Source organism: Podarcis muralis, chromosome 2, assembly GCF_964188315.1.
Source record: "Podarcis muralis chromosome 2, rPodMur119.hap1.1, whole genome shotgun sequence".
Taxonomy (NCBI): Eukaryota; Metazoa; Chordata; class Lepidosauria; order Squamata; family Lacertidae; genus Podarcis; species Podarcis muralis.
Window position 1 is genome coordinate 68,196,407 of NC_135656.1, and position 25,902 is coordinate 68,222,308.

Here is a 25,902-nt window from a genome sequence, read left to right on the forward strand (position 1 = left end):
ACTTTGAATTAACTCCCAACTCCTCACTGGGCCTTCGGTTTGTGAGTGAGAAGCCTGCTGGTCCAACCAGATCAGCCCCTAGTTTTCTGGCAGGGATACAGGATGGGAGCAAGAAAACACATGGGAGTTCTTTCTTGGCTTTTTTGTAGGATAAAGTTAAGTACTATTATCTGCATGTCATTAAATACACCCATTTTTTTGATATCCCCAACAGTCTCAGAGCCACAGTGCATTTCTCCCTCTGAAACGCACAGCCTCTGCCTTGAACTAGTCATGTCTGAAAGAGGCAGAAGGCTGACTACTGCCATCTTATTTCTTAATACTGGAAGACTTCTACATAATGTCAGCCTATCTCAAAGGTTCCTAAACATTCAAAAGCAAAGAAGATTTGCCAGAACCATTAAAACGTCTGTTTAAATATTAAACCAGCTAGATGGAACCTGTGGGAAATATTCTAGGATTGGTGATTTTTATTGGGGTGAGACAAGCAGACACACTCTCTCTCTTACACATACACAGAAACTGTCATCTGTGTCCTTATAACTGCACAGTTCCAAGGAAACCATCACTAGACGTGAGCCTGACTGACTGCTTAGGCATGCTTCATGTTTTGTCTTATGAGTGGTCCCCATTATGTAGGCCTGTTGCTTAGCAGCTTCATTGCAGAATCTACATTGTCAAGCAAGAGCCTAAGTCTATGTGAGGAATTTCATTGACTTATTGAAGACTGCTTTGTATATGTGGGGGTGTGTATGATTGGCTGGTGTTTTCTTAAAGCCCAATCTCATATGTGCCAAATTCCCTGCTGACAGGTGATCAGTACCAAACTGCAGGGACCGTCAACAATTGTTTCAGGCAAAAGTCATTTTTTAAAAATCCTTTTCTAAAGAGACCTGACTCCAAAGTGGAAAAAATTGCTCTGTGCATTCTGCAGTTATTAAGCTACACTACAGCTACTACTGCTACGCCATACATTCCTAGTATTTTGCATCTCGGCATTGCTACATCTTGCTAAGTGCTTTGAGGCTGTGGTGTGTCGTGAAGACATGCCAAACACAAAACAAGACATGCCAACGATAAGGTGTTCTGATCAAATCGGTGTTAATCTAATAAGATGACACATCTACAGATGTGAAGAGCTCTCCGCTCCTTCCCATTTCCACTTTACACAGCCTTGCAGATCACATCCTTTGCAAATACCAGGTGTCCAAATAAACTGCTTACACTCCCACAGTAAATAACTCAATTGCAAATGTAAATGCGGCATTGTGTAGCAACACATCAGCCCCCTCTCCCCACCCCCCTCCCTGAGAATGACTTTTGACAAGCCCTGGGAGGACGGCTGAGAGAAGCCTTAACCGCATGACTGGCTGCCCACCCAGCAAAGGGGAAAGCAGAACCATCCCACGCCGGCGCTTACAAGAAGAGGTGCCCTGAGCGACTGAGGCCGCCTCCGTTCAAACAGGGCTCGTGCCTATGGGCCAGCAGCAGAGGCAGGAGATCAGGCTGGCTGGTGTATGGCTCAGCTCCCATTATCCACTGAACCATATAATACAAGGTTCAAATCCTGCCACAGCGTTCAAGTCCTTCTGATCACCCAAGTTAACACCGGGAGGCCTAAAATGGGCTACTGACCTATCCTTAGGGCCTTTCTGAGCGCTTGCTGTCTTTCTGCCTGGATAGGTTTTTTAAGGCACAAATCCCACCCAGGAACTAGTCCCATAACACAAGAGACAACTCACTAGTTCTGGTTTCCCTAGAGTTCCCTAAGTTTCATAATCACTATGCAAACATAGCATAGGCTGAGAGAGTTCAGATACTCACTGGGTGCACTATTCCACTCAGCGACACTGTCTAACTGATGAATAGCACACAACGTAAAAAACCTGAGCTATTATGAAGTTCATTAAGGTACCTGTTACAATGTGATGCTGCTTCTACATGTTAACAGTCATCATCATGGAGACAGACAACCCTGTACAGGCTGAAGACTCCAAGAATTAGCCTTTTACATATGAATCATCTTGTCAAGTGCTCTCCAATTCACCTAGATTTATGTATCCTGCCAGAATAGTATTTGAAAATCCCTTTTATATTCCCACCAGCAGCAACCTAAATAGGCATTATTTTTATATTACCAGAAACAGCCATTGAAGTCAGATGTCACTGTTGTGACAGCGGCATGGTGACTGCAGCACAGGTGTGGTGATTCAGGAAAGCAGAGCAAAGACAACAGCATTCATTTGGCAATGAGACAAGCAAGAAAGGCCTTTCTCTGGATTAATCTAGAGGCACATCCAAGATAAATCATGACTGCGAAGACTTCGTTTAAGGTAATAGTCAGAAGGCCCACACGAGCACAGTGAGCACCCCAAAATTAAGAAGCAGCAGCATTCAGACCAGTGCCAAATCTTAAAGCCCTCTGCCCACTCCCCTCTTGTGTACACATGCTCTACTGTCAAAGCCTCAAAGCTGTAAAGAGCCAATAGCAACAGCTTAATCACACTGCAGAGTCACAGTTTTGCCAACATGCTTGCAACCTCTTTGTTCAGTCAGACACGTGCAGCTCGGGGACAAGCAACTAGCTCCCTTTCCCTCATTGGGCCCAGTGGTGTCCTTTGGCACATCGCAACCCATGTAGCACATTGAATAGGTGTCGCCCGCAAGATGACAAACGTGAGAAAGTCAACAGCAATCCCTTCCGCTAACAAAGGTGCTAGGCTTGTAGTCCATGGCCGCATAGATGGAGGAAAAGAAACGAATGGGAGGAGTTGCTGACAAAGGGAGGGAGAACAACAGGAGGCCTGACACACACACACACACACACACACACTCCTACACAAACATTTCCTAGCAGGTTGCATAGTTTGCAAAGCAGCTCATTTTGGGAGACAGGCAGGAAACGAGACTCTGCATTCCAGACGCTTCACTGGCTGTTATCCCTTAGGGATTTGCTTACCTGCAGAGAGACATCTTTGCTGGATGAATGGATTTCTCCGCTCTCAGGCTCGATAGCTTGCAATGGACTCGGCTGGGTCTCTGTAACAGAAGCCTCCCATGTTAGCAGCAGCTCAGCCCCTCCCTATTATTCTCCACAAGCCCCCCTCCAACCCCCCAGCACATTCCACACTAGCAGATAAAACTTATCCCATTTGCTTTACAGTGTCTTCACAGTTTCTAAACATTTTTTAGACTTGTCACAAATGTTAGCAGACAACGTGCAACAACATAACTGGAGTAGAAGTTTAAAGCTATAGTGCAGCGGTGTGGGGATAAGGCTACTGCCACGCTGCAGCTTAACAGGGAGCAGGAATCAATAGGGCATGTAGGTTGTGCGCCAGGGTAGGTTTTGCTGGCGAGCAGCACAATGCAGGAGCAAGCGCTTCAACTCAGGAGAAAGGCAACACACCTATTGCTTTGCTGTACAGCTTGCCTTTCCTTTGTACCCGCTCTGCCTCTTTGTTAGAACACCACCCCTCAGTTATTACCAACAATGAAAACCTCATCCAGTCTCCTGCAGGGAACCTCACAATTAAACCTGTTCCTGTATGAGATGTGACACTGAAAAAAGGTTTGCTTTAGAAAAATAATTTCGAAATCAGATTGGGTCTTGAAGAGAACAATTTAACCTTGAACAATTTTCTTGCTTACTGAATATAAGAAAATTCCTTTCCCCTAGCGTGATTTTGAAAATGTATGCTCAGGGCAGATGGATTTGTAAGCATTGCTGTATGACTGATTTGCTCTGAACTAGGGGGGGGGGGGGGCGGGGAAAATACATCATTCAGGATGTCACTGACAAACCCAGCAGGTGGGGACCGCTGGCTCTTCTAACAGGAGGTAACCCTCCTGTTAAAGCCGTAGTAGTTGACACCCCTGGCTTTGAGTGTCCAAACAATGATTAGCAATTGCAGCTTCATTAAACACAGGACTGCAAAAGGCAGAGGAGGAAGTTCATTTGCTCATCCTGAAAGGAAGACATACTTCATTCAGTTTCTAAAAGATAAGCTCAGGAGTCCTTCTCCCAGTATGTTTAACCAAGGAATATAAACTAACATAAACACTTACATAAGTGGTTCTAGGACAAAACTTAAGAGGCTCAGCAGGTGGTGCTCAGTGTCACCCTTGTTCTGAGGCCAAGCAAATAAATGATGACAGTGCCAGCATACTAGCAGCATCCGTCATGGTGCTCCAAGGGAGGCAAGAAGTCCACAGGAAACAGCATGAAGCCCCTCTCCAGGGTACCATTGATGCAACCACCCAAATGAAAGAGCAGAAAGGGAGTTGAGTCAGCCACCTTCCTCCTGCCTGCATCTGGACACACTAGGGCTGGAATGGCAAGGGACCAGCAGGATTTTGCGTTTTCCCAAGGAACTGATCAGGCCTTTTTCAAGGGATCCACCCACCAAACCTACCAGTTTGACCTCATGATTTACAACCTGCCAAGCAGCACAGCTTTGTCTGCAACTAAGGATGTTGATTTTCTTGGCTCAAAACCACAAATGAATTGTTAGAGGGCTCATACCAGGGCAAAGAGTGATTTCTTCCTCAGCTTGATTCTCTGCGGCCATGTCTGGGCTTCTCCTACTGTCCAACGGGGTCAAAGCAGAAATGCTATTGAAATGCAAACACAGAATAAACCAGTGTCACAACATGCAGGCCTGTGAAAGTCAGCTGCAGCCTTGGGAGCTCTGATTATCCAAGAAAGGCAGCGGGAGAGAATGCAGAAAGTTACAGGCTTGAAAGAAGCATCCCAAACAAGACGACCGTGGAGAAGCCCTTCTTCCCTAGAGACACTTTCTAAAGCAAAAGAAAGGGTCATTGTGTCATGCAAGAGAAGTAAGAATATCTACTCAGAACTGCAAAGGCTTCTTTGATGCTTTCTGCTTTTGGTCACAGGAGTACTGCAGGTAGCAGAGCAGCCTAATCCTTAGCGAGGAGTGGGAAGAGGTGGAGATCTGTTTGACACTGAACTCTTCTCTCTCCCATCCTTTACTGCTATTCTCTCTCTCTCCCCCCCAAATTTCATCACTGCACACAGCTCTCTAAAGCAGCAGGAATCTGACACAACTCAAAGCTTCCCTACAGCAAAGTTCTGCCAACACGAACCAAGCAGCTCTTTTATGCAGCATTTAACTGTGCCTGGCTCCTCTCATTTTGACCTTCCAGTGCCGCCATTTTCTCTGCAAAGCACAGTCGCTCCACGTCACGGGAAGACACAGGCTGAGCCACTGTGACATTGCCACCCTGTCAACCTTAGAGTTCTATGTGGCTTTCCTATTGGATTGATCAAGTATGCAAGTGCACACTTGAAAAACACGAATCCCCACACTGACAAAAGGAAAGATTTATTAAACTCAGCTATGAGCCTCGGAGAGTAGGGAACAGCCACCACAGATTTATGGTAAATAAGAAAATCCTGATGGGAAACCACAAGTGACTTCTCTCGCTCTCTCGCTAAATAAACCATCTCAAAGCATTTGTTATGAGCCCAAGCTGAGGACAGCTTATGCTGTGTAAACCATCACGACTCACTTCAAAAGGCCTCACACTAAACAATTTGCTATGACATTTATAAAATGGGCTAATCAATTTGAAGTCAACCCACATTGCTTGCTACACCAACTATCTCCCAGTAACAAAGCATATAATCATTTATTAAAATCTCAATCTAGCATACTTTGCACAACACAGGAAACAACAAAGCTGAGTGGCCAATGGAAAATGGGGGAGGAAGATGCCGTTGGCTAAAGCTGCTTTCAAAATTACTCCAGCAGCATAAGAACCAAAGAGCATCTGAAGCCCGCTGACCAGGTTGCCTGTGCTCTGCCCAGCGCAGGGCTCTGCTGGCAAACTGCCAGGTGCCAGATGGCCACACTTAATGTGCACAAAACTGAGAATACTGCAGCCACTGTCATCTTAATGCAGATGTGCCGTCTGATCAAATTAGATGTCGCAGCACGTAATGGTCAATCTTGATCCCAGCAGCCTGATGAGGGCAGCCGCCGGCTGCATTGCAAAGTTCCCGGGGTCACAGCATGGCAAGTAGGATGTACTTTGAGATCCCTGCTTGCAGCTTGAAAAATGTGCAAGGCGCCCAATGTAAACAGAGGAGACTAATCCTATTACCTACAGTCTGAGGGGGAAATGGAACAAGCCTTAAGGGTAGAAGCCTCACACCAGTGCCACTTGTTGTTTATATGAGTGCTGTCCCTGGATGGAGCTAGGGGGATTTTTTCCAATCAAGCTCTGGCTAATGAGTACTTGAAATATTACGCCCTAGTGAGGAAACAGGAGCATTATATCTCTCTCTCTTTCCCCACGCAGTCCCAGAACCTCCTGACGATTGGAATGTAATAATGATTGGAATGTAATAATGGAGGGATACAATCTATTTCAAAGAAACAGACCAGACAAGAAAGGAGGAGGAGTGGCGTTATATGTCAGGGATGTGTATACCTGTGAAGAGATCCAAGATTTAGAAACTCAAAGCCAAAGTGAGAGCATTTGGGTTAAAATTAAGGGAGAGAAGAATAACAGTGACCTCATTGTGGGAGTTTACTATAGATCCCCAAGCCAAACGGAGGACATAGATGATGCCTTCCTGGAACAGATGGCCAAGCATGCAAAAGGAAGGGAGATAGTAGTAATGGGGGACTTCAATTACCCGGATATTTGTTGGATGTCAAACTCAGCCAAGAGCATAAGGTCAAACAGATTCCTCACTGCCCTTGCAGACAACTTCATTGTCCAGAAAGTGGGAGAAGCAACAAGAGGAACAGCCATTTTAGATCTGGTCCTAACCAATGTTGATGACCTGGTTAGTGGGGTAGAAGTGGAAGGATCATTAGGCGCGAGTGATCATGCTCTTCTGAAGTTTACTATACAGCGGAAAGGAGCAGCCAAGCATACTAGGACTCAATTTCTCGACTTTAAGAAAGCCGACTTCATAAAGCTTAGGGAAGTGCTGGGTGAGATCCCATGGACAGTAATACTAAAAGGAAAGGGAGTTCAAGATGGCTGGGAGTTTGTTAAGAGGGAGATAGTAAAAGCACAACTTCAGGCAATACCAATGAGACGGAAACATGGAAGGTGCCTAAAGAAGCCAGGGTGGCTATCTAAAGAACTTTTAACTGAGTTAAGATTAAAAAAGGATGTGTACAAAAAATGGAAAAGGGGGGAAACCACCAAAGAGGAATTCAAACAAATAGCCAGCACGTGTAGACACAAAGTCAGAAAAGCTAAAGCACAAAATGAACTCAGGCTTGCTAGAGAGGTTAAAAGCAACAAAAAAGGCTTTTATGGGTATGTTCGTAGCAAAAGGAAGAACAAAGAAACCGTGGGGTCACTCAGAGGAGAAGATGGTGAAATGCAAACAGGGGACACAGAAAGGGCTGAACTCCTCAATGCTTTCTTTGCCTCAGTCTTCTCCGATAAAGAAAACAATGCCCGACCTGAAGAATTTGGAGCAAATGATTCAGCAGAGGAAACACAACCCAGAATAACTAAGGAGATAGTACAAGAATACTTGGCTAGTCTAGATGTATTCAAGTCTCCAGGGCCAGATGAACTGCATCCAAGAGTATTAAAAGAACTGGCAGATGTGATTTCAGAACCACTGGCAGTCATCTTTGAGAATTCCTGGAGAACAGGCGAAGTCCCCGCAGACTGGAGGAGGGCAAATGTTGTCCCTATTTTCAAAAAGGGGGAAAGAGAGGACCCAAATAATTACCGCCCAGTCAGTCTGACATCAATACCAGGGAAGATTCTGGAGCAGATCATTAAGCAAACAGTCTGTGAGCACCTAGAAAGGAATGCTGTGATCACCAATAGTCAGCATGGATTTCTGAAAAATAAGTCATGTCAGACTAACCTGATCTCGTTTTTTGACAGAATTACAAGCCTGGTAGATGAAGGGAACACAGTGGATGTAGTCTACCTTGATTTCAGCAAGGCATTTGACAAGGTGCCCCATGATATTCTTGTAAAGAAGCTGGTAAAATGCGGTCTTGACTATGCTACCACTCAGTGGATTTGTAACTGGCTGACTGACCGAACCCAAAGGGTGCTCATCAATGGTTCCTCTTCATCCTGGAGAAGAGTGACTAGTGGGGTGCCACAGGGTTCTGTCTTGGGCCCGGTCTTATTCAACATCTTTATCAACGACTTGGATGATGGACTCAAGGGCATCCTGATCAAATTTGCAGATGACACCAAACTGGGAGGGGTGACTAACACCCCAGAGGACAGGATCACACTTCAAAACGACCTTGACAGATTAGAGAACTGGGCCAAAACAAACAAGATGAATTTTAACAGGGAGAAATGTAAAGTATTGCACTTGGGCAAAAAAAATGAGAGGCACAAATACAAGATGGGGGACACCTGGCTTGAGAGCAGTACATGTGAAAAGGATCTAGGAGTCTTGGTTGACCACAAACTTGACATGAGCCAACAATGTGACGCGGCAGCTAAAAAAGCCAATGCAATTCTGGGCCTCATCAATAGGAGTATAGCATCTAGATCAAGGGAAGTAATAGTGCCACTGTATTCTGCTCTGGTCAGACCTCACCTGGAGTACTGTGTCCAGTTCTGGGCACCACAGTTCAAGAAGGACACTGACAAACTCGAACGTGTCCAGAGGAGGGCAACCAAAATGGTCAAAGGCCTGGAAACGATGCCTTATGAGGAACGGCTAAGGGAGCTGGACATGTTTAGCCTGGAGAAGAGGAGGTTACGGGGTGATATGATAGCCATGTACAAATATATAAAAGGATGTCACATAGAGGAGGGAGAAAGGCTGTTTTCTGCTGCTCCAGAGAAGCGGACACGGAGCAATGGATCCAAACTACAAGAAAGAAGATTCCACCTAAACATTAGGAAGAACTTCCTGACAGTAAGAGCTGTTCGACAGTGGAATTTGCTGCCAAGGAGTGTGGTGGAGTCTCCTTCTTTGGAGGTCTTTAAGCAGAGGCTTGACAACCATATGTCAGGAGTGCTCTGATGGTGTTTCCTGCTTGGCAGGGGGTTGGACTCGATGGCCCCTGTGGTCTCTTCCAACTCTATGATTCTATGATTCTATGACAGCTGTGATGGCAAAGAAAGGCATCCACACTTGAATCTCTCCTCCCAAGTATGATCACCATAAGGGTGAAACTGCCATCCTCCTTATTAGACTATGTACATAGGAGAGCTTACCCCACTGCAGGGTGGGAAGAGCTATCACATTAGTCAGTCTGCTCCCCTCATTGAGCATTCAGCCAAAATGCTGTTGGATCAATGAGAAGAGAGGATATCAGGCAGAGAAAAACCAGTGGCCTCATGCCAAGAGCATTTTAATTATAAAACCTGGGGAAACTAACCCAAGAATCAAGGAACTTCTCACAGCTAGACTTGTGGCTGAGCAGCAAATATTGAAATCTTCCTAGCAAATCACTTCATGAATCTTCCCCTATCTGCACCATCTCCTACCGTTTCCTTCATTTCCTGATCTCTACTGCAAGCCATCCCAGCCAGGATGCTTTACTCCTGGGCTCTGGGAACCTTTAAGGCGGCAGTCCTCCCAGGAGGTATTCCAGAAATGGCCACCATGCTGTGCCCTGCCAGAAAAAGCAGCAGCAGCAGCAGGGGCCCAAATGAGAGACACAGGCAGCAGCCTCCCCAACTTGTTATTTAATCATCTGAAGCAAACAGGGTTTGGACCCTCCCCAACCACACATGCTACTTGCTCATACTTGAATTGGTTGTTCTCCCGGAACATGGCTTGCTGTCTCAAGGAGATAAATGTGCTGCCACTATTACGATATGCTTTCTTGGTCTTGTCTTCTGTTCTTGCCTCTTCAAAGAACTGCATATATATATTACATATTATATATATTTAAATACTGCTCCGCCATGCTGTTTGCATACCCGCTGAGACTCTTGCTGAAACTCATCTTTCAACCAGCCACAATTTATTGCTTTGTGGTGTCAAATCAAATTAAATTAGCTCCTTAGGCCAAGGATTGAACTTTATTATCTTTACTGCAATGGCTACTTCTTGCTTTACATTTTTAAGACACAGGTACTGTTGAGGGTCATACTTCTCTGTTTGACATTAGACACAAATATACTGCAAGAATGATAACGCATGCTGAGATTTCGGGCAGAATATCCGTTCAAGGCTCTGAGTCGCACACATTTGACACTATACAAACAGAAATTAGGTTCCTTTGTCCGCTTATCACATTCCAGCACAGTATAGTTACAACCTGAAATATACAACAGCCGCAGGCATGAAAAAACTCAATTTCTGTGCAACAGCTTCTGAAGAAGATCCCAGGAAGACCAGGAAGACCAGGTCATTCCAGCAGGCTTATTATCTCCCATAATGAACTACTCTGATATACACCTACTTACCTTTGGGTAATCTGCATGGGCTCCCTTTCTTCAAGCACATCTTCTGCAAACAGCACTTGGGTGGCCTAAGGAGAAAGAAAATAATCAAACCAGCCAATCTTTTAACGGCAGCTCAATACTTCTAAGCTAGAACATCCATGTAAGAAAAAAGTAGGGCAGCAGCAACATAAAGTCCTTCAGAGACCGGAAATATATCTGTGCAATAAGAATCAGCTAACCGTGTAAACGTGCATTTAAAAGGGTTTGAAGGTCATTTGGTCATAGAATCATAAAACTTGGAAGAAACCAGATAGCTACCATGACCAACCTGCCACTGTAAGGTAGGATCCACATACCAACCCATATCCAGACAGACTGTGCCACAAGCAAAGAGTTGCATCAAAAAAGGCACATTATGCTGCATGAACCAGGAGACAAAGGCAAAGACGTTAGGCCCTCTGAAAGCATTAAGCTCGAAGGGTTAACTTCAGAGCAAAACACTTGCAAAATTCACAGCTGAGACAGAAGCTGTCAGGAACACACTGAAAAGCAAAGATGTTGGTTGCAACATTGTCCTTAGCTGGAACATAAACAGAAAGAACTATCTTGCAAGATGTTCTGAGAACTCATAGCTCAGAACTAACTGTAAACTAGTGCTATGCCAGAATTAGCCAAGTAATTACATTACTGGGAAATGCATTACCATTACATGTCAATGGAAGCCACTGAAACAATTAATTAAGTAGCACTCTAACTGTATAAACCGTGCGCAAATGTATTTTACTCTAAAAAGCTGTGCATTAAATGGCTCTTTGAATTTCAGAATCCTACCCATCTTCCTGCAAAGAGATCCAGGTGTTGTATCTTCCTTAGGTAAATAAAAAATTGAATCACACCTGTCCATGCTCTCTAACATGCCACTTTCTTGATATAAAGGGGAAAGAGGGAGAAAAATCTGTAGGTGGAATCTGTAAGGTTCTGCAGCATAGTAATGTTCAGCCTTTCAGACCATCTTTAACCTCATCCGGCAATACAAACCAACTTTTAATTTTTGACTGTACTGTAGTTTTGCCTCTTTTCTTTCTACTTTTTTCTTTCGCTCTTCCTCTCACTTTCTCTACATCCCATCTTTTTCCTATTCTCTTGCCTACTCTTGGATCAGGCACAAACCACAACTGAAGTTTAATGCTTTTGCCACCACTTGGTCTCCTTCCCAATATGCACCAAGGTTTTTAAGTAGCCAGCGGCATTGTAGGAGTGAGGGAAGTTGCCTTATACTGAGTAAGTTGCCTTATACCTCATACTTATACCACTGCTAGTTAGCTCAGTATGGTCTACATCAGGCATAGGCAAACTCGGCCCTCCAGATGTTCAGGACTACAACTCCCATCATCCCTAGCTAACAGGACCAATGGTCAGGGATGATGGGAGTTGTAGTCCCAAAACATCTGGAGGGCCAAGTTTGCCTATGCCTGGTCTACATTGACAGGCAGCAGCTCTTCAGGGTTTCAGACAAAAATCCGTGCCAGCCCTGTCTGGAGATGCTGGAGATTAAACCAAGGAGCTTCTGTCTTAAAAGCAGATGCTCCACAACTGAGCTACAGTCCTTCCCCAAATAAGAACTCAGATAAGTTGCCACAGGAAAGGGGGTCAAGAAATGAAAGAAAGGGGATGCTGGTAGACTCCTCTAATTTTTTCATTCTTATATTTTGCCCTATTCTTATATCAAGCCATCCGTCACTGAGCCATCCATCACTGAACTTCCTATTTCCTGTGTTAGACTCCAAATGCAGTTGTCATGGGGTTTTGCATTCTACTCCTGCTCATTCCATATTAAACTAACTTCATCTCTCATACATCATGCACAAATAAATATTTCCAGACCCATCAAGAGCATCTAGCCTCACTGGTCTTCAACAGGTGGGTCAGGACCCACTAGTTGGTCATGGCTTGATTGAAGGTGGGTCGCAACAGCAGTACTACCACCATGCAAATAGAATCACAGAACCATAGACTGAAAAGGGACCACAAGGGTCATCTAGTCCAACCCCCTGCAATGTAGTAATCTCTTGCCCAACATGGGGCTCAAACTCACAACACTGGCATTAGGAGTCTCATGTCTGTCTAAGCTATCAAGCCACCTTGTGGGCTTATATAGTACAAGATTAAGAAATGGGTCCCCAAATGCATGCTTGGGTTAAAAGTGGGCCTGGGTGTGAAAAGGTTGGAAATACATGATTTTCTACAGCTTTCTTCTACAGATGTTTCTATCTTATTGATGGCTCTCCCACTTTTGGCTCTGGACCCCAATAGATTTTCCCCATGAGTCAATAGTCATTTATAGAAAAAAAGGTTACCCTGAGCAATCTTATTACTCCTACTCTTCATCTGTTAAAAAGTAGGTGCATATTGTTCTTCAATAGTCACCTGCAGGAAATATTGACCTATAGATCAAATATGAATTAAGACAAGAATGCAATGTTCTATGCATTGCTTTAAATAATTGTTCTAAACATCCCAGCTACCATCCACGCAAGCATATGTTGACTGCATTTACAGCAATCTCACAAGAAACCTGTAACAGTCTATGTTTATGTTTATTTTGTCCTGAGAACACCTGGTCTTATGTGTTGGAAGACCCTCCCATCCAGTGTATGGTATATGGGGTGTATGATTTGGGTTGTTCCAGAGTTTATTGTGTGGTGCACATTCCAATATTTTTATTCCTTTCTACATACACCAGATATTATTGGAGCACTGTGCTAGACCCAAATGAAGCACTGGAAGCTGGAAGTGATGCTGTGGCAACCATAAAGACACTGCACGGAAGGTGTGGGTAATCACACAAAGAACTATGAGTCTTGTATTCCACCCTGGCATGGGAATGGCTTAAGCAGATAGCCTCGCCTCGCTGCATGGCAGAGCTTGCTCTAGATAAGATGTATATAAATTGTGATCATACACAAAGCTATGTGATTGCTATACATCTCCCACTTGTTTCCAACTTTTGGGGTGTTGACTTTACCCAAAATTGTATTGAGGATTGTTTATTTACGGGAAGAACAAGAAGCGGTCAATGGTGGGAACTTGCAAGGTAATGATGTTACATCAGGCGTGCAGTATCCCTAGAATTTACGAACAACAAGAAAGGAAGAGACAGAGACATGGGGTTGTTGTTTTCAGTAGAGGCCCACATCTGCCATAACATCTAGTTTCAATCTATTCTAGGCAATGAATCATGAAAGCCGTTCATCTAAAGAGACAACAGAGGTATATATCGTTTCCCAAAGAACAGCGGGAAGCAGAGTCTGAAGGGGTAGCTCAAGCACACTGTCCATTTTAGCAGCATTTCACCGTAGCAGGATGGAGCGAGGAACCACTAGGGAAGACTTGAAGGCAACGGTAGTTACTGTCTTGATTAACAGCTTTGCAATTCGGCAGATGCAGGGGGCATAGTCAAACAGGCTTGCCAGCAGCTCAAACCGCCAGGAAAAGCACGATGCAGATTTAACATCCCAGACTAGAACGGATTCAGCTGTACTGGAATAGCAACAAGTCAGAAGCGGGGGGGGGGGGGGGGAGAGGTAGCAGCCGCCCGGACTCAACAGCTAAGGAGACACTTTGGCACCTTAAATACATTAGGACTTACACTACTGTCAACACAAAGGGTGCTGAAACAGTGACAAAGAACGCCGGTGGGTAATTATGGCGGAGAAAAATGTAGTGCTCAAATGAGGCTTAAAACATGGAAAAGTGGTCTTTGAATTACCTGCCATCAGCTCCATGTTCCATTACATGGCGGAAGAAAGAAAAGGGGTGTTAAGAATCACCTGCCGCAAAGCATATTGTCATACTCGGCTGAAGCCCTGCCTTGGCTTCTCTGCTATATCTTAAGGTGCTTTAGTGTATATTTATGAGTTGGAACTTGAGCTTTTTACATTTTAATTGTGTTTTCAGGTTGCCCCAACAACCCCATTTGTTTCTCACGGCCCTAGAGCCATTTTAAATGTCAAATCTATTACTCTCCGTTTTTGCTGGAAGACTGCTTAAGACTTGTGCACTCAACGCCTGCATTCCTTGAGGATGTAGTCGAAAGGGACACTGAATCTTGCGTTATGGCGCGCCTTCTTCCAGGAACTCGTTTAGGGCTTAAAAATAGAAAGGCTGTGGCTCCGTGGTCCATGCAGCTCAGCATCGTCCACACTGACTGGCAACAGACTTCCAGGATTTCAGACAGTGTTCTCTCCCAGCTCTACTTGGAAATGCTGGGAGCTGAACCTGGGATTTTTTGAAAGCAGAGCAGATGCTCTACCACTGGGTGGTGACTCTTCCCCAGCTGCTTTGTGTACAGAAGGCCCTGGGCTCAGTCCTTGGCATCTCCAGACAGCGCTCAGAAAGACCCTTATCAGAAACTCTGGGGAGCTGCTACATCACAGAGTAGAGCAGCAATGAGGAACGTTGGTCCTCCAGATGTAGTTGAACTACAATTCCCACCAGCTGTCGCAAGCACAAGGTTGGGAGTTGTAGTTCAGCAACCGCTAGAGGGTCAACGGTTCCCCACATCTGATGTAGACAATGCTGAGCTAGACGGACCAATGGTCTGACTCTGTATAAAGAGTCTCCCCGTGTTCCTAAGAATGGCTTTGAAGAAGCTGGGGTATATCTAACTTCTGTGCTTAGATGTATCAGCTCATCACAGTCTCCCATTTGACAGCTTCCTATATTATTAATTCCCTTTCTTGGCTACCAGTGCTATCAGGCCTTTGGGGTTTTCCTAGATTTTCATCAGAACTTCACATGCCACACACAAAAAAATCCAGGCTAAATAAGGCCTGGATTTCCAACAACTGAGGCAGAGAGATAAAAACAGCTTTGACACAAAAACACTCGGTCATCTCGGTCATCTCCATCTATCATAAACGAGCAAAAATAGGGCACAAGTCCAACATTTTCTCCTTCGCAGGTCACCTTTAAGGTGTGTTTAAATATAGCCTCTCTGGATCCAAAACTGTGAAACCAGAAGCAAGGCTGCACTGCACTTTTGCTTCTGAAAGAAAATGCAGACATGACAGTTTTTCCTCAGCGCGTTCAATATTACAAGACAGAATATAAATATCACAAAACAAGTTAAGTATCTTTCCATCACTGGGGTAAACAATCAAATACACTTGAAAATAGTAACAACAAGGTTGAGCTTCAGTCAGAGCGAAGATAAAGTTATACAATGATCTAGCAGCGAAGTCATTATGAAAAATGAGGGTTGGAAAAGGCTGACACAAACCTAAAATACAGCAGCAATAAATACTTCATCTGACTAGCAATCTGTTTAAACAGCAGCAATGACCGAAAGCTGCTCCCAGCTCTTGAAATGAAACAAACACTGACACCTAGTGGCTGTCTGGCAGCTTAAAAAATGGCACACAGAGACAACAATTAAAGCAAGAGGAACAGGTTAATGTTTGGCTTGGCTGCGCATGCCACACCAATGAGGAAGGATTATAGCATTCTCCCTGTCACATCTCATCCTCTGTCCAGTGACATGATAAACACATAGGAAAGCTTGCCCATTAAAATCAATCACTGCTGCTTAGGCGCCCTTAAAACCTAAGTTGTGCAACTGGCTAAGAAACACAGAGAAATCCCAAGAGGCTGCATAGTCTTATGAATGGTGCATCTCCCAAAGAGCAAAATAATGTAAAAAAACTCAGTGCAAAATAGCAAATGTTTTCCTGCTGAAAATGTATTTTAGAACTAGGTCACATGGCATTTTACTATCTCTGGTAGCATATGGATTTACCTAGTAAGGCAGAGAACAGGCCAAGCAAAACAAACATTAAAAAAAAAAAATACAGCAATGCTCATGCCAGCAATAGGAGATGACTTGCTATACTAGAACTCTTTGTGTATAAGGCACAATTTTCAGTCATACGGTTGCCTTCATAGCTATTAGCATAACCATCAAGAGCTGAAAATTTTGGCGGTTAGATACACTGGTATATGCTTTCTAAGATTGATCTTGCAAAGGAAAGTCGCATTTGTTACAATTTAGAAACCAGAGAGCACAAACTGGGTTTCAAGTCTATTATTTAATCTCTTGGCAGAAACAAGCTATCTCAGTGATGGGGAACCTCAAGCCCACCGGCTCAGACACAGCCCATGAGTCCTCCTCATCTGACTGCAACATGCCCCCAATATTCCCCAAGTGACAATTAGGCTTGAAAAAATGACTTCCATTAGCTCCAATGCTTTTTTTCAAATCTGATTGCCACTCTGGGAGGAGAGGGCAAGTTCCTGGAGACTGAAGCTAGGGAGAGCGCATGGAAGTGTTTGTGTTCATGTAAAGGAGTGTGTGTATACCCACTTTTTGCTTTGGCCCTGCACACAGCTGGCATGTGGCCCCCAGAAGGTTAAGCCACAAGGTTGGGGCTGAAAAGTTTCTCCACCCTTGCTTGAGCAGCCACCTACTAGAGATTCAATTCACTATAATGCTAGATCCTATAAATTTCTGAGTTGTCCACTATTCTTTTAAAAAGCTGCAAAGTTCACCAAATCTCTTTGACCTTAGAAGTGTGGCAAGTCGTAGTGAACCAATGTACCCCTAAATATGCACCAACATTCTTTGGGGTCTAGTCTGTTGTATAGATCACAACATCAAGCAAAGATAACTAGCCACTCCCCCTCCTTCATTCAGAATTCACCAGACCGACAAAGACAGCGCAGCAAATTTACCTGAAATGAGCTGCTTGCTGGCTCATCATCACGCTCAAGGTTTCTTCCCCCTGCCATGTTCTGCTCTCCATTTATTGGGGACAGAAGCCAGGCTATGCTCTCAGGCTCCTTTTTCTCATCCATTTCTTCTCCTTCCTGCTCATCTGTACCTTCATCTCTCTTAGATGCTTCCTTTGCTGCTTTGCCACGGTCACTTCGCCTCAAGGGACACAAATTGGGGACAATGGGCTCCCCAAATGGTTTCTTGTGTAGAAGCTGTCGCTGAGCCTGTTTCAGGCTTTTCTGGTAAACCTCAAGCTGACACAGGATGACTTGGGTATATTTGTTGGGATCCACGCCTTTAGGGCAGAAGGGAACACCCCAGTAATAGTGCACCATGTCTCTCTCTTCACCTTCTTGGCACTCCTCGTCACCCCTATGAAGTGCGCACAGTGGAGGAGCGTTTCTGGGCAATTCAGTCCTTTCCACCACCCCAGGAGAAAGACATGCCTTCTTGATGGACTCCAACCGATGTCCAAGCTCAGACCCTTGTCTGGAGTAGTCCAACATGCTGTGCTCCAGGGCCACTTTCTCCGGAGCTTCTGAGCAACCAGGAAGGGAATCTCCTTCCATGTAATTTTGGGAATGCTTTTCAGTTTCCTTGCCTGTTGGCTTTGGAGGGCTAAACCTTCCTGCAAAAAGTCTCTGAGGTGCCAGTGACAAAGTGCCCCGAGGCCTTTGGGGAAAGGTGGGACTTAAGGCAACTGATGTCCCTTCTTCTAGACTGGGTGGTGTATCGCTGGAACTGCTCCTTGCTGATGGGGAAGGGTTTTCATTTGACCTTGCAGAAGGTTGGCTCTTCCCTGGAGATACAATTATGCTAGAGACTAGTGAGCTCTCAACTGTTGCCTGGCTTAACCTCGTCAGTACTACTAGGGGCCTCTTGGCGACATCTGTCTGTCCATTCTTATCAGTTTTGTCACTGTGTGAGAGGGAGCTGTACTCGGAGCAAGGAGACTCAGGGCAAGGCTGTAGAGCTGCAAGGAGCTCAGGATCCTCTTGCCCAGCTGGGTAGCTTGGTGCTGAAGACACTGGTGCCTTGGAAGGATGGGGCACAGCAGCTGCAGCAGAAGACTCAGAAGGCTGGCAGCTCTAGAAAGGAGGGTGAAAAATGCACACAAGTGATTTGCCTTTGAAAATGTACGTTCCTAATTATTAAATCAAACTGACTGCTGCTCCACTGAGTAAAATATATAAATGGACACTTCCATGTTAATCTACAAAATGATAGCTAAAGGTGAAATCATTCATTAGCCGTGTTTGGGGCTGTTAACATGGTGAAGATTAACAAATGTATTGTGAGCTCACCTTGTCAGATGCATTTATGCCTTACAGAAGACTGGCTAGAATTCCAGATGGAAGCCTGTCCCATAACAAACACCTCATTTGAACTGCAGAGGGGGAGTACAGGGCAGGGAAAGATGTGAACAGGCAATTCTGTAGCCCAAGTATTTCTGCTTCACTTACACCAAGGCTCTCAGCAATGGCCTTTCTCAGAAGCTCTTCCTCTTCCTCCTCTTGCGAGTTCAACTGCCTGGCTTCTTGCTCGCTCATTTTCAGAGCCAGGGCAAACTGTTCATCTTCCGTCATCTCTGAAAAAAGTGAAAAAGAAAAGCGTAACACAATACAATGCAGCAGGCTCTCATTCCTTATGCCCTGAAGAAGGTGCCTGGGGACTTTCACCTTCACAGGGGAAAAAGGCCAACTAAATTGGATCAAAGCTGTTACATCTCAGCTTACCTTGCCGTGTGCCTTCAAAACTGGAACAGACAGTGCTAAATGCAGAGTAATGCATTTTGTGCAATATCAAATCACTGAACCAAGTCAGGGCATTTAGTTAAGGTTCCCATAGTGATCTCAGCTTTGACTCTTTGCTGAATTCATCACAATGAAATATTTTATCACATAATCATCTGGCAGCGACCCTGTTTTGTACTTCCACATGCAATACTATCATCAAAGGGCACAAAGGAAAAGCGGTAGACTTTGAACACTGAACTGTGCATGAACAGACTTTTGCTAAAAGGCACAGTCTGCTGGTAGAGCACAATGAAGTTAGTTCCTTTCCACTCAACATTATTATTAACTTTAAAAGTCATAGTGCTCTGTGGTGTATACTGCCAAGCCTCCTGAAATGTAAACGGGCAAAGGTCATGAGCCACAGTCGCCTGGACTGGTGCAAAAAATAAAAAAATAAAATTAGAAGAACAACCTGGAAAAGGCAGAGGATGATCTTCAGATCTGCACGCTTTCCTACCCGGGATGAGACCACTCTCTCCCTACCTATACAAAGTTGTTCCCTAAATGATTTTCTGGGACATACTAAAAATCACAAGCGTTGCAAAAACAAAAAAAACAAAGCTGTTCTGGAAAACACCAGGGTGTGTGTTTTTTTAGATTTCTGACCCACCACTTTCACTTAGCTAAAAATATCCAAGCCTGAAAACCAGAATGAAAAAGAAACTCCAGCAACTCACCTGCTTTCTGAGAATTTGAAGAGCACATTGAAACGCTCTTCAGTCAAACCATTGTAGGTTGATTCTGAGCAGCACTTTCTGAGAAATCCTCTCTCACACATAACAACTCTTAACCCAACAAGTGCACCTGAGCACAAAACACCATAGAAGAAACTAAAGAGAAGAGCTCTGAAGAAACAGATCACCTGCCAGACACGGTGAATACCTCAGTTTCCTTTACTGTAAAGTGTTTGGACACCAAAGCAATTAGGACGCCATCACAGCCTCCTCAGGAGCATCTTCTCAACACATGAGAAATGCCTCCAGAGGAAACCTCATTTGTGGATTACTGAACCTCATCACTCCCTCTTCCCAAGAGAAAAGCAGCAGGTCTAAACTGAAACATGGACTTTGCAACACCCCTTGGATATGGTCAGAACTATGAATAAGAACTACGTGACACAATGCAGTTTCATTTTGCCCTGCTTAATGGGCATTAGCTTTCCTGGAGCTGAGTTTAAGTCAGGGGGGTGGGGGCAATGCCCCACCCATGGGTACAGTATCAGGGCACAATAGCCTAAGTTTATTTATTATTATTTTCTAAAGAAAATCTCTAGCCCTCCTAGAAAGAAAGCTATGAAGCAAAATATGCAGGGATCCTTCTAAGCAATTTCTGTGAAGTGAGCCAGCCTGGCTGCTCCCAGCTGTCTGTGGGTTTAGCCAATGAGTGATGTCAGAGCTGCGATTGATAGGCGAGTTGTTTGGACACCAGGCAGCAGGGACCCCTGGGGTTCTTTAGTGCACTTTCCTGCTTCTGTCTTATTCTATAGTAGTCCTTGAGATTTCCAGAGTTGGCCCTTCCTTTTTTCCTGGTAACCAGGATGCACCTGTGGTGGGTTCATATGAGATCAGGTATTCCTTAGAGGTGATGATCTGCAAATACTACTACACAGTAAGTACAACTGGTTGTTAAAGAATCCCTTTCCTGAATAGCAAATGCAAAACGTGTAAATTTTTCAAATACAGTATGCTTAGGTGTGTCTCCTGCTGTGCAGGGCCTAAAGCCAGACACTCATTATGTTAACTTTCAGTACAATGCTATACATGTCTACTGAAAAGTAAGTCTCTTTGGGATTAATGGGGCTTATTCCCAGGTATGTGTCTACAGGATGACAGCGTAGGCTTTGGTTTAAGTTTGGCACTAAGGAAACAGGGTTCTTGTGCCTTTAACAGCTGTATGCAGAAATAAGCTGCTGAGTTATCCCCCCCCCCCCTTCTTAAAAGCAACAGTGCTTTGAGCAGCCATATTATAGCTTTACCACTGGAATGTGTATTCTTGTACATATACAGTACAAGGGCCTGGACATCCTCAAGAACCAGCAGAATATTTTATAATAACTGGAATTCATATAATTAAGATACTGGCAGCAAAACTGCATTATCTGATTACAAGGGACCTAAGCAGAAATTAATGGACATAGGATCACAATAATCAGTTACCTGTTCTCAATCTCTCACTTAAAAACAAAACAAAACCATGACTGCATAACCAGACTGTCAACAACTATAAAACACAATGCAAATGAAATTCCATCTAAGAAGCAATATGGTGTATCACGCTGCCAGGGAGTGAAAAAAAGGGCATAGTAAAATGGAACACGGAAAAACTCTAGACAAGAATCCTTCTGGCATATCAGAGAGAGAAAATAAACAACATTTATTCCACTTTCCAAATTCACGGGTGCATTGAAAAGGATAAATCTTTGCCCCCCACCCACCATGAAATACATCCAACTTGCACAACAGTGAAAGGAGCAAGCCATCTCCCTGAGAGAAGCAGGGCATCTGTTCTGTCAAAGCCATGCTGCGTATCTCTGGCTATCATGTATTATTCTGCTTAACATCTGATCATTTCTAAACGCTGTCTGCAAACGCTCACAATTTGTGTGCGCTTGATGTTGATTACATTGGTCATAATTTATGATGATTAGAAATTCTAAGTATTGCGTTAGCCTCCTACTGGTGTGGGCAAACAGACTATTTAAGAGCTCCAAGACACAAAAATAGAAGCTGAGCTCTCAGAAGCAAGCACTGTCTGAATGGTTTGGCAGGTAGTCTATACAACCAACGTCTAGCAGACAGAAAACCATTTGCATGCCCTTTCGGACACAAATTATGTGCTTGCACATATGTGCCCACGAATTCTGAATAGCTCCATTATAAAACTTGAGGGGTTTTTTGTTTGTGTGCTAAAGTCAGCATAGTTTCATTGTTCCAAAGCTAGGCTCCCACTACACTCCTAGTTCCATTGATAGGTAAAAATGTCAGTGTCATATGATCAATCCCGCCAAGAAAACATGAGGAGGGGGTGTACATACACTGTTTTTAAAGACATTACAGCCTTAAACAAATTAAACTAGTTCTGAGCCTTTTTACATGCTAATATGCCAATTTACTACACAATTCATGTTTCAGTTGGACGTTTGAAAACGAATTAGATGCAAAGCGCCACCAGTTCCGAGTTCTCTTGCTAACAGATTCCCCACCCCCACCCCCAAAAATGTTGGCTGTATTACACTCACAATCATAGTGAAATTACTGTACAGTGAAAAGAGATTTACTGTTCTAGAAGACACACATCAGAAACATTCCAAAGAAAAGGATTTATGTAGGTTTGTGTGTTTTAATCTTAGCTTGTTGAGAATATAACGTCACAGGTGTATTTGAATTATAGCTCAACGTTAAAAATGATTAAAAATTACAAAGTCAGAAAGGAACAATGTGCCTTAAACACTAACAATATGAGAAATGTTCCAGCTTTGGAAATTGGCAGCACATGTGGTCCTTATTTCTCTACACAGGATGAAACCAGACGTGACATTATTCACGGATTAGTAGTTGGGTGAATGTTTGTTTTAAGTAAATAGTGGTCATGGGGAAATGCCAACTGCAGGGAGGGGGACTTTAACCCTTTGCCCATACCCCAGTTCCAGCCCCTGCCCCCGGTGATTGCTGTTTGCATTGGGAGGAAAACAGCCTTTTCTTGAATAAAAACATCACTACTACTACACACAGTTATTAATTGCTTGAATAAGTCTCAATTGGCCTACATAGGAGGGGCCAAACAATCCCGCCCTCCCTAGGCAGCCACATCTCCAAGAGGCCAATTTGTCATAAAACCCAAGCAACCCTTTAAAACACTGACAGTGGTTTATATTTCAAAGAAATGAACCTTAATTTGCCTAAAAATAAACACTAAAAGGCTAATTATAGTTCTAATAAATAAAAGAGCAGACATGTAAGTGGATGTGCCTAATTAATTATTGCTAATTGACTGCTCTAATGTAGTAGGTATGAGACCTGCATCCAAAGGAGCAAACTGATGAGGAGACTCACTACCTTTGCTCATGCCAATTATCAAGCGCAGTTCTAAGACCACATTCTACTGGATGCTGGATGGAGGATCTAGTCTTGTGCTGCCAGCGGCAAATGGATTCTACACATTACAGTTTCAACACAAAACATGGATGGCTTCATGTTAATCTCTCTCCTAGGTATTCTGTACACACAGAGGATTTCATGCCTTCTTGCTCACATCTGTGGGCCTTTAGCTTGTTTGGAGTACTGAATATGCACTTCTTTCTTCCTACAAAGGGATTTGCAAAGAGGGCTATTTGCAACCTACTTCCCATCTCCTCCATTTGGAGTTTATCAGGTTACAACCACTGCTTGGGGTCCATTCAGAAATGTATTCCATTATATTTCCAAATCAGATGCTCCTTGTAAAACCAGCACCACTCACAATAAATCTTGTGAGTTGGAGCATACTTATAAACCGCTGCTGCAAACTTACAGCAATGGGCTCAGCTGAGGAGATCTAACCAAGACTACCTCTGTGAAACAGCATGTTTTTAGAAGAACAAGATCCTGGAATCACAGCAAAGAATTTCAATTCACCAATAAAGTAAGTTACAGCCAGTGTGGTGTAGTGGTTAAGAGCGTGTAGTGTAGCCAGTGTGGTGTAGTGGTTAAGAGCGGTAGTCTTGTAATCTGGTGAACCGGGTTCGCGTCTCCGCTCCTCCACATGCAGCTGCTGGGTGACCTTGGGCCAGTCACACTTCTCTGAAGTCTCTCAGCCCCACTCACCTCACAGAGTGTTTGTTGTGGGGGAAGAAGGGAAAGGACAATGTTAGCCGCTTTGAGACTCCTTAGGGCAATGATAAAGCAGGATATCAAATCCAAACTCTTCTTACAGAGTCACCCAGAAGGCTAATTACTAAATAAACTGCATGCACTCTTGCCCTAATAACCAATCAAGCAACAAGCAAGAATATTCTGTCCGTGAGACGCTCACTGTAACTCTACACACCAACTACAGTTGTCTCTGGATAGAGCTTAGATTCAAGGTCTTCTTATCCTTTTTCTCATCTCACGGCTGCCATATAACATAGCCCTTGTTCCATTGTCTTCATAGAGGAAATAGATAGTAATGTTGTACTTTGCATAAACAGTGACAACCTTGGCAACCTTACAAGGCTCTTCTCCTTTATGCCAATAGATATGCACAATGACACTTAGCTGTATCATATCTATATGTATCTGTGGTGACATTGTTTATCCGCATACAATGTCAGACCTCATACAAAGCGGCTACTTTTGAGTTGGTAGGCCCTGGCATATGTGTCGTGCAAAGGCATATGTAAGAAACTCCATACCAAAAAACCAGTGTACTGCTCATTCTCCAGCTCCCACATTCCCCTGCGCAGATGAGACCTACGTGCTATTTTCCTTTTTGCGGCAAACTTCAGTCTATCCAGCTGCTGCTTTGTTCTTTTCTTCTGCAGACCATGTTCCTCCTTGGACTCCTGCTGCAAGAGAAGAAATATGGTAAATACATAAACTACAGAAGATGCTACCATTTGCCACCCTTCCCCCATCCCTCCTGCCTCAACCTTCATCCAAATCTCCAAGCCCAGGGAAGGGGGGGAGGGGAGAAAAGGAAAAGCTCACACAAAGGCAGACTCCTCGACTGGTGAGAAATGTGACTTTCAGACACAAATAAAAGAGTGTTCTGTAGCTATTAAAGGAGCTGTGTGGTAAGTATAATGAGCAACGAGGGATGCAGGCAAACGTGTAAACAGATTAGCAGCAAAGGACAATAGACCTCATGTCAGTCACTGCCATGCAGAGTACCAGCTGCATAGGATTTTAACAAGAAGTTGTTTGCTTTAACATTCAGGAAGTTATAAAGAGTGAAAATGCAAAAGAAAAACTTGATTAGATCTTCCAGCAGGGACATCTAACAGGGCAAGGTGCTTTCTTAGTACAGCTGAAAAGGTATCATCCAGCAAAGTTGATTCCCCAAAGGCAAGGGGCACTTAGTTAATAAGGGGGGGGGGGGACTCCACAATCTAATGCTGTTCACTATGAGACGTCACCCTCCTATGTATCATACTTTAGACTGATAACTTCTTTTATTTCCCTCTGAAGGAAGGGAGGGGGGCACATCCATCAAAATGGCTATCATGCTATGGCCTCCCTGAACTGACAACTAAGTACATTTTTAAAAGTCAACAGTATGAGCATTTGTCAGGGACAGTTAAGATTTAAAGGATGCAACAATGGAAGCACAATTGCAAGCCATATCCAAGCAGAGAAAGAACAGGAGAAATTGAACATGACACATAACGGCGACGCAGGAATCTTTTTAATGACTGAAGAGTCTAAAATGGAAACTGACCAAAAGGAGAAGGAGAGACAGATTGCTAAGGTCAAGAATACTGATCCAGCACAGGAGTGTAAGGCTGGACAAAAGTCAGAAAAAGAAAGGTACACAATGAGTTGCAAACAGCCAGAGACAGATATTTTTATGTTGCAAACAAAGAAAGGCATCTCAAGTGTGTTGTTTACCTCAGAAAAAGATACCAACAGAGTATACAATAGAGTGCAACATCTATTTTAAAAAAGGTGAAGTACTGAAACAACTAATGATATTAATAGAAACAAAAATCGAAGAGAAACATGAAGTTAGTAGCAGAAAAGAGCATGTAAAATAATATTTGGGCAATATGAAAGGGACATTCTATACAAATTTGAATTCAGAGAATTGATATGATTCACAAAGCCTACTACAGTGGAACCTCGGTTGTTGAACACTTTAGAAGTTGAACGTTTCGGCTATCAAATGCCAACAACCCAGAAATGAATGCTTCCGTTTTTGAACGCGCCTCGGAAGTCGAACGGCTTCCGAGGTGTTTTTCTCCATTTTTCTCTTTTTTTTTTTAATAAATGTTTATTATAG

The 25,902-nt window shown here is 43.8% G+C and overlaps 1 protein-coding gene across 5 annotated transcripts in view; it reads right to left on the minus strand.

The window, feature by feature from the left end:
* The window catches only part of UIMC1 (ubiquitin interaction motif containing 1), a 91,393-nt gene that overhangs the window by 27,709 nt on the left and 37,782 nt on the right, over positions 1-25,902 (minus strand). For 4 of the 5 annotated variants that reach the window (XR_003705267.2, XM_028718453.2, XM_028718455.2 and 1 more), the window contains 6 exons: positions 24,379-24,469; positions 18,613-18,737; positions 17,107-18,237; positions 10,399-10,463; positions 4,526-4,614; positions 2,960-3,039 (listed from right to left, as the gene is read on the minus strand). Coding sequence is in view for 4 of the 5 variants with exons in the window: in XM_028718453.2 (XP_028574286.2) it covers positions 2,960-3,039; positions 4,526-4,614; positions 10,399-10,463; positions 17,107-18,237; positions 18,613-18,737; positions 24,379-24,469 (1,581 nt within the window). In the remaining variant the exon portion in view is untranslated. The remainder of the gene's footprint in view (positions 1-2,959; positions 3,040-4,525; positions 4,615-10,398; positions 10,464-17,106; positions 18,238-18,612; positions 18,738-24,378; positions 24,470-25,902) is intronic. The other variant, XM_028718454.2, reaches the window with a different exon arrangement.